Genomic DNA, 9,817 nt, shown 5'->3' with positions numbered 1-9,817 from the left:
AGACGCTACAAGTCTATTTTGGTGTCTAAAAGTGCCAAAAACGCTACTAAAGTTCTATGGGTTTGGTCATGGTCAATTCCAGTCCGTAAAACTTGCAAATTGGCCCATAAACTTCTAAGACATTGCAATTAGTCCAATTTCTGAACTTAGATTACGATCTCTTCGGATTTTTATGGGCTATTATGCCTAATTGCGTTTTAATCCTCTAAAATTGCAATTGTCAACAGATTGCGCCTGCTTAGATTCTACCAAGTAAATCGAAAGCTTGTCACCTGGACGGATTTCTCTGAAAATCATCATTGGACACTTCACTTTTTTTATCACTTTTAACCTGTCCGAAAAATAGGTGTCTACAATAGCCGCCACACATTTTTCTCTCTATTTCTCTTTCTTCCAATTTTCTCTCTTTTTTTTCTTCTTTTCTATTCATCTACTTCTCTTAAATTTTTGTTTTGTTCGTCTACTTCCGCTGCACATCATTTTTTCATCTCGTCGTTGCGCGTCTTTCTGTGGCTTTCTCATCGTGGTTTTCTCCCTGTTGCGTTCAATTTTTTCATTGATTTTGTCTCGACTGCATTTCTTCGAATGGATTCCTCGATATCGTTTTTAGATTTTTTGTATTATTTTAGATATTTTGTGATAATTTAAATTTTTTATAAATAGATTGTTGTAGATATATTATTTTTTTTGTTTGTAAAATTCTTCTGTTATTCATATAATTATTTTGTCTTTCTCTTGGTTATAAGATTTGTTCTTTTATATTGATGCTACTGATTTTGTAAAGGACAAATTGATTTATGTTGTATTTGTAGTGTTTTTATTGTGTATTTATGTTATGGTGTATTTCTAGTGTATTTATAGTGTATTTTTGGTATTTTTATGGTGTACTTATTATTTTAAGGTGTATTTTTGATGTTTTTATAGTGTATTTATGGTGTATCTAGAATGTTTATTGTGTATTTGCAGTGTTTTTTTTATGGTTTACACTATAAAAATACTAGAAAAACACTATAGATATATTATATATACACCATAAATACACTATAAAAATACCATAGTTACATTAAAAACCTAGTGTATTTTTGGTATTTTTTTGGTGTATTTATATTTTTAATGTATTTTTGATATTTTATAGGGTATTTATGGTATATTTACAGTGTTTATGATATACTTATTGTGTTTTTATGGTGTACACTATAAAACACTAAAATAATTATAGATACAGTATGAATACACATAAATATACTATAAAAATACCATAATTACACAAAAACACGATAAAAAACACTAGAAAAAAATCTATTAAAAGAGCATCAATTATTAAAAAGTGAAAAAAGACATTTTGAAAATTAAAAAAAAAACACTATTGTGGTAAAACAAAAGGTACGAGTTATAAATATATTTAAAAACAATATAAAATTAAAATAAAATATAAAATAGTGTACTTTAGGAAAATTTTTCCTTTTAACTGTCAATTATTTATTATTTTTAGTTGTAATACAATTTATATATTTTTTTATTATTTTTCAGATTTGATATTTAAAACATATACACATTTTTTAATTTTTCGTTTGTATTTTAAACTTTTACTAGTCAACTTTATCTAATTTAAGTTCTAATTATACTCATTTTTTTAAATTAGAATTTTTCCATTTAAACAAAATTAAAATATGTCTTTATTTGACACAAAATATCAGTTTTTTTATGTTTTAAAATACTAAAGGTTTATGTAGATTATGTCTTTTTTTTTTGGAAAAATTATATGTCAAATATAAAGAATATCTCTGAGTCTTTTAAAGTAAAAAAATTAACGAAAAAAAGAGATATAATTGAATAAAAAAATTAAAAAAACGTGACGATTTTAAAAATTCGGGATATAAAAAGAAAAGGTAAATGGATGGACTATGTTTGCTTTAATAAGTTTGTTATTGAAGTCAGTTTGAGTCCACATGCAGAAATTAAGTGAACTAATTCAAGATTTTATTCATATTAGGAGGAATAACAATTCCTTTTATCTTTTTCATGAAAGAAAATGGATGGATTATATTCTAAGAAAAGAAAGAAAAAGCAAAAGGGTATATCTGTAAAAAGTAACAAAAGACTCAAATAATGGTTGATAGAAACGGTCTATTTATTTTGCTACACATCTTTATGCACATTACCATTTTTATTTTAATTTTCATTTAGCTTTTTTAGCTTTTGCTTTTTTAAAAGCAAAAGAATGGTAACTTAAAGGATATAAAAGCAAGAAAAACATATACTGTTAATCAGCAACCACTTTTTCCCTTTTAAAGATTCATTTCACTACTACTATATACTCTATGAAATGATCATTCATTTTCTTGAATCTTGATTTTATTTCAAGAACCAATGGCTAGTTCTCATATGAAATTTGGTTTTTTATTTCTTGTTTTTCTTTTGATTAATTCTTGTTCTTCACTCTCTTTACATAATATGTACCTCAAAAAACAAGCTTCAATTCTTGTTTCTGTTAAACAATCTTTTGAATCCTATGATCCTGTTCTTGATTCTTGGAATATGTCTAACTACTTAAATCTATGTTCATGGTCTGGAATTACTTGTGACGCAATGAGTAATAAATCTGTAGTTTCTTTAGATATATCAAATTTTAATATCTCTGGTTCTCTTTCACCTCTCATCACTCATCTTCACTCTCTTGTCAATCTTTCACTCTCCGGAAATTCTTTCGTGGGCGACTTTCCGGTGGAAATTCATAGCCTTTCGAGGCTTCAATTCCTGAATATTTCCGAAAATATGTTCACCGGGGAGCTAGATTCTTGGGATTTCTCTCAGTTGAAAGAGCTTCAAGTTCTTGATCTTTATGATAACAGCTTTAATGGCTCACTTCCATTAGGTGTTACTCAGCTTTTGAAGATCAACCACTTGGATTTTGGCGGGAATTTCTTCTCAGGAACTATACCTTCGAGCTATGGAAGAATGCAGAAGCTGAATTATCTGTCTGTTAAAGGAAATGATTTGCAGGGCTTGATCCCCGGCGAGCTTGGCAATCTCACTAAACTTGAGAAGCTTTTTTTGGGTTATTACAACGAATTCGACGGCGGAATCCCTCCTGAGCTCGGCAATTTGGTCAATCTTGTTCATCTTGATCTTGCAAATTGTAGCTTGAAAGGCTCCATACCGCCAGAATTGGGGAATCTTAAGAAATTAGATACCCTTTTCTTGCAGACAAATGAGTTAGTCGGGTTGATTCCTGCTGAACTCGGAAATTTGAGCAGCATCAAGTCGCTGGATATTTCGAACAATGGATTAACCGGAGAAATCCCGTTTGAGTTTTCGGGTTTTCAAGAACTCACTCTGCTTAACCTATTCCTGAACAAGCTATACGGAGAGATCCCTCCTTTTTTCGCGGAGCTGCCAAACTTGGAAGTACTAAAGCTGTGGGATAACAATTTCACAGGTTCAATTCCTGATAAGCTTGGAGAAAATGGAAGATTAATTGAACTTGATCTTTCTACAAATAAGCTGACAGGATTAGTCCCGCAATCACTCTGCCTAGGAAGGAAACTTCGGATCCTGATTCTCCGAAAAAACTTTCTTTTCGGTCCTTTACCTGATGATCTCGGTCAATGTGATACGCTAACACGAGTTAGACTCGGTCAGAATTATCTGACAGGATCAATTCCAAGTGGGTTTCTTTACTTGCCAGAGCTGTCACTAATGGAGCTGCAGAGCAATTACCTGATCGGACAAGTTCCAAAGCAGACAAGCAAGCTAACCTCGAAGTTAGAGCAGCTCAATCTTTCAGACAATAGATTGTCGGGTCCGCTTCCGGAATCTATTGGAAATCTCTCTAACTTGCAAATACTTCTGATGAGTGGAAACAGATTAACAGGGCAAGTTCCACCGGAAATAGGTCAGTTGAGAAATGTTCTTACTTTGGATATGAGTAGAAACAATTTCTCTGGAAAAATTCCTGATGAAATAGGTAATTGTTCAATGCTGACATATTTAGATTTGAGCCAAAACCAATTTTCAGGATCAATTCCACTTCAGATTACTCAAATTCATATATTAAACTACTTCAACATTTCTTGGAACCACTTGAACCAAAATCTTCCCAAAGAAATTGGGTCCATGAAAAGCTTAACTTCTGCTGATTTCTCACACAATAACTTCTCCGGCTCGATACCTGAATTCGGACAGTATACGTTCTTCAACTCGTCAGCTTTTGCCGGTAATCCTCTTCTTTGCGGGTACGACTCGAATCAATGCAGCAATCCAAATTCCTCCTCATTACAGTTCCACAATGAAAAAGACTCCAAGTCGCATCAAGTCCCCGGAAAATTCAAGCTTCTATTTGCATTAGGACTATTAGTATGTTCATTAGTATTTGCATTCTTGGCAATCATAAAGACGCGAAAAAGACGAAAGAATTCAAAAAGTTGGAAGCTGACGGGATTTCAGAAACTCGAATTCGGGTGCCAAGAAATCCTCGAATGCGTAAAGGAAAACAACATCATAGGAAGAGGAGGAGCTGGGATTGTGTATAGAGGAACAATGCCTAATGGGGAACACATAGCAGTCAAAAAATTACTAGGAATCAACAAAGGATCATCTCATGACAATGGATTATCAGCAGAAATACAAACATTAGGCAGAATAAGGCATAGGAACATTGTTAGATTGTTGGGATTTTGTTCAAATAAAGAGATGAATCTTCTAATTTATGAGTACATGCCACATGGAAGTTTAGGGGAGGTTCTACATGGGAAAAGAGGTGGATTTTTGAAGTGGGAAACAAGATTAAAAATTGGGATTGAAGCTGCAAAAGGGTTGTGTTATTTGCATCATGATTGCTCTCCTTTGATTATTCATAGAGATGTTAAATCCAATAATATTTTGCTTGATTCTGAATTTGAAGCTCATGTTGCTGATTTTGGACTTGCCAAGTTTTTCCAAGATTCTGGAACTTCAGAATGCATGTCTGCAATTGCTGGCTCCTATGGCTATATTGCTCCAGGTAAACCCTCTAGCTTCTTCTTCTTCTTTTTACGATTTCATTTATTCTCTACGGACTAATTTATCGTAAAAATAACTTCAATTACTAAATTATATTTACGTTTACCAAATTTTTCTGTGATTTCTACTAGTTGTTTGTATATAATTGATATAAAATGTAAAATCGTTCGAACTCGACTTTCACGATTATTTATTTAGGATTGTATTTATTAATTTTATTATAGTTATAGATATAGTAATTCATTTTATCTTGATTAAATTTAAAGAGACAAAAAGCTTTTTAATTAGCATAGTCCAATTTAATTATTTTTTGCTGTTTGGATATGATTGATACGTAATAATGTTTTTGATATAAACTATCATAATTATTTATTTAAGATATAATAATTATTTTATCATAATGGGGAAAATAGTAGTTCATTTTACCTTAATTTAATCTAAAGAAAAATAATAACAACTTTAATTAGCATACTCCAATTGAATTGACTCATGATTTTGGCCACTTTTGGATGTGGAGACATAGATACTTGATGGTGCCCCCTAAAAAAAGTATTATTCACAATTGCCTTTGACTTGGAGTCATAATTAAGTCTCTAAAGAAGCAAGTTTAATCATTTGATTCAAATCATTTATTTGTTCTTACTTCTTCATTTCTTCTTGGTTTTGATTAGCAATAGAAAAAAATTACTAAACATTTCCATTTAACTTTTAATTAATCATAGAGTAGCTTCAATAATTTAAACATAAATTCAAAAAATAAATGTGGAGTCCAAGAAATAGGAAAAAAAAGCTCTCTCTCCACTAACACAAAGGAAAATTCTCTCTTTTGCTTTTGATTTAGCTTTATTACACAAGGTTAAGGTGGTGGTGGAGGATGGGGTGTATGAGCTTTTTATGCATGTCTTGGAAACCATAAAGCCACCCATATTTGATTCTATATACCAATCACAAGAAAACTTTTTGACCCAAACCCATAGATATAGCAATATCAAATTCCACAAAAATCTATGCATACTGCCTTGAGAATCCTATTTAGGGATCTAATCTTTACTTTCCCCAAGCCCTAGAACTAGGTCAACATATATTTGGGTAAACATAAAGCATTTATTTACCTTTTTCTTTTTACCCCTACTTGTAGATGCTTTATCTTGGAAGATGAGTTAAATCCCTTTTTCTGTTTTTTAATATGGGTGTTTTAAAAATCTTACTATTCCATGAATCAAATGTCATGGTTCAATCATTTGACCGATTAAACCCGTCTAACTTATTAATTTGCTTATATTTTTTGTTGTTGATAATTTGATAAGGAAATTAAATTTTATATTACAGAATATGCGTACACTTTGAAAGTGGATGAAAAGAGCGACGTATATAGTTTCGGAGTGGTATTACTAGAATTAATCACAGGTCGGAGACCCGTCGGTGATTTCGGAGAAGACGGATTAGACATTGTACAATGGACCAAAATGCAAACAAATTTAATGAAAGAAAAGGTGGTTAAGATATTGGATCAAAGGCTAAGTGATATACCTATAAATGAGGCAATGCAAGTGATGTTTGTTGCAATGTTATGTGTTCAAGAACATAGTGTTGAAAGGCCAACCATGAGAGAAGTTGTTCAAATGCTTGCACAAGCTAAACTACCAACTACATATCACATTCAGTGATTTACACAAAAACTAATGGCTAGTGTACTTTATGAGTTTGTTTTTATGACAAGGTGGGTGACTCACTGATCCAGTGGTTGAAATTAGGTGATTCTCTAGAATTCCAAATCTGTTATTCATGCAAGATAAATCATAGTAGTATATATTGTGTTTGTTTCTTTTTTATTATTATTGTTTGATATGTATCCAATTTTTGTGTTGTGCTACATGTTTGGAAGAGAAATTTACTTTGGTGGGTGATTGATCTTCAGAGTAATTAAACTATTGCATTTTTTGTATTTTGGTTATTAAACTTTGAGTATTTTAAATCTAATTTATCAAACTTAAAATCTTTACAATTTAGTTATTAAAATTTAATTTTGTTTCAATGAGAAGTTTCCGACAAAAAATGCATATGTAATAGCCGAATTTTACTTTTTTTTGCCATATAAAACTTATCATATATATATAATTTGGTCTAAAATGTCTTACGTAAGTAAAGATTTGTATAGTGACAAATTTATACAAAAAATACAAATAAAAAATGATTGCCACGTGGCAGTAGTCCGGACTTAACCACTCTCCAACCCTAAATTCGTTATAAACCTACTTCTATTATAAAAACATAATTCCTATTTTCAAAAATATTTTGAGTCCAGCCGGGACTGAAGCCAGTACTCCTTACCTACTGGTAAATCCGCCCCTAGCTGCCACACATGCAATTTGGCATGAGAATCTCCATTAAAATAAAAGGCAGAAGGTACAAAAAAATTCTCGATTTTTTCTCAAAAGTACAAATCAGCCCTTTTACTTTTTTTGGACATAATTAAGCTCTCATATTTTTAAAATTGAACAATTAAACCCTCGTTGTTTTAAAATCGAACAAATAAACCCTTTTAGTTTACTTTTGGGGCACTTATCCCCTCAAATTTTTGGTAAATATTTTATACATTAAAATTATTTTTGAATTCTTTTTCTATATAATTGTGGGAGACATGTTAGCCATTAACGAGTGTTTCTAATAGTGTTGGACGAAAGAGGTTATTTGTTCTATTTGAAAACAAAGAGGGCTTATTTATACCCTAGAAAAATAAAAGGGTTGATCTGTACTTATATGAAAACTACGAGGGTTTTTTTGTACCTTTTGCCAAATAAAACTTAAAACTAAAATAAAGTCAATTAAAGTTAATTCATCAAAATAAAATAAAATAATAGTTTGCACACCCAAAATCAATTATCCGTATAGTGGTGGTAGGAAGAGATGGGGATGGTATGATCATTTTATTGAGCATGCAAACAAGAATTGAGGTTATGCAATGCTTGATAATTATTGTATTCATCATTGTGTCTAGGGTGTGTGATATGGGGTTTGCTTCAGTTAGGAAGTATATTTATCAGATTCGATGGGTTTCGGAAGGAAATAAGCCTCGGTTGAGTTTTTTGTTTTATCAAAATACAAAACTAATTTAAAAAAAATTAGAGAAAACAAAAAAAATATTAAAATTAGAAAAATTAATTTAGACCAAAAATAACAATGTATTTTATATTGTGACCATTTAAATACTTAAAATCTTAATATAAACTTCTAAATTACATTTAATATATGTATACATATATATATACTAGTTTCGCATCACGTGCTATACGTGGCTCGTAACGTAACTCGTCAATGTACATATTAGTAAATTTATCATAATTATATCAATTTTTTATTTATAATTAATATTAAATTAGTTAAGAATTTTTGTAAAAGTAAATATAATATGTTCTGTTATTAAATTTTTTTTCCATACTGAATTTATTCTTCTTTTGGTTTTATAATAACTATAATTAAATAATTAACTTAATATTATTAATAATATCTTTAAAAATAATAAGATAGAAATTTAAATAATAATATATTGATCAAATATAGTATTTTAATTTTGTAGTTCAATCAAACTAAAAAATAGGTATTCTTACTAATTTGAAGACAATTTAGTTATTTTTACATACTAAAAATTAAATTGGAGATAATTTAGCTACCTATTCTAATTAGGACTTTAATTACAATAGTGATTAATTAAATAACTAATTAGTTAATGACTATAAAACCTTTATTTAGTAATAAACTGAAAAGGACTATTCAGTAAATTCGTCTGCCCCCCCATCCGTGCTTTTATATATAGTATAGATATACAATTTTTAAAATTTTAAAAGTAAAAAGATAAACCGAACTAAAATATTTTTAAAAAATAACTTGAATCAATAATTATTTTAGTTCGATTTTTTTGGTCGGTGCGGTACCACACACATGTCTAATTATATCATCTTTCTTTAGAATATAATTATGTCATCTTACGACTGTATATTAATACTATAATGATTTAAAAAAAAAATCATTTCATCTTCTAGAATTTTTTAGTTATCTTCAATTATCATATTACATTTAAGATTGAAATTGAAACTAATTGTTTGAAAAGAGAGAAATCATATTTTAGCTCTTGAATATGAAAAATACTAATTCAACCAACCACGCTAATTAATAGAAATTCAAACAACAATTGTAGGGACCAATTTATTAAGTAATTTGACCGATTTCAGTTAAAATACAATGCCAAGTTATATGACATTAGTTAAATGGAAACCATCTATATATCTATATCTATATACTTATATAATTGAGAGGACCAACGGAGCCCTCTCATTGATTCTCACCAAATAGATCATTCTCATAGTCTCCACTTTTATTAAAATACTTATTCTAATTTAATTATTTTAAATAAATTGTTATCATGAATTTTAATTAATATGATAATATATATAGATAAGTATTCAATAGTTGAGGTGTTGAGAAAGTGATAAGTTTCAGGTTAAACACAATTCGTCATATTTCGATCTATATAAACTCTACCGATGTACTTCTAATTTACATGAATAACAATTTCATTCAGCAATTCTATTCCAGCTACTCGTGTGATTGATATCCCAAGAAGGAATACTATATTTTTTGCAGCAAAACTTATATATACAGAGGTAACTTATATACTGTGAACAATTAATATTGTTTTATTCATTATGAGTCCTCGCAATGATGGATGGAATTAGGGGTGAGCACGGTTCGGGGGAATTCGGGGATTGACAAATCTTCAGAACCAAACCAAAAGTCGGGGATATCAAAAATTGGATAT

General features: G+C 29.9%; 1 protein-coding gene across 1 annotated transcript; it reads left to right on the top strand.

Annotated features, from left to right (window-relative positions):
* The first annotated feature begins 2,309 nt into the window (after window positions 1-2,309).
* LOC126673876 (leucine-rich repeat receptor-like serine/threonine-protein kinase BAM3) lies at window positions 2,310-6,946 on the top strand. Its single transcript, XM_050368188.2, has 2 exons — window positions 2,310-5,002; window positions 6,331-6,946. Exons 1-2 carry the CDS (start codon window positions 2,371-2,373, stop codon window positions 6,666-6,668), a joined length of 2,970 nt encoding a protein of 989 aa, XP_050224145.1. The 5' UTR covers window positions 2,310-2,370; the 3' UTR covers window positions 6,669-6,946.
* The last annotated feature ends 2,871 nt before the right edge of the window (window positions 6,947-9,817 follow it).

Source organism: Mercurialis annua, linkage group LG3, assembly GCF_937616625.2.
Source record: "Mercurialis annua linkage group LG3, ddMerAnnu1.2, whole genome shotgun sequence".
NCBI classification, from domain to species: Eukaryota; Viridiplantae; Streptophyta; class Magnoliopsida; order Malpighiales; family Euphorbiaceae; genus Mercurialis; species Mercurialis annua.
This window is presented reverse-complemented; position numbering and strand designations above follow the sequence as displayed.

Excerpts from the sequence above, each read along its gene's own strand:
- LOC126673876 (XM_050368188.2), top strand. The coding sequence starts at position 2,371 with ATGGCTAGTTCTCATATGAAATTTGGTTTTTTATTTCTTGTTTTTCTT. Across the intron at positions 5,003-6,330 it reads CTATGGCTATATTGCTCCAG|AATATGCGTACACTTTGAAA; the intron begins GTAAACCCTCTA and ends TTTATATTACAG.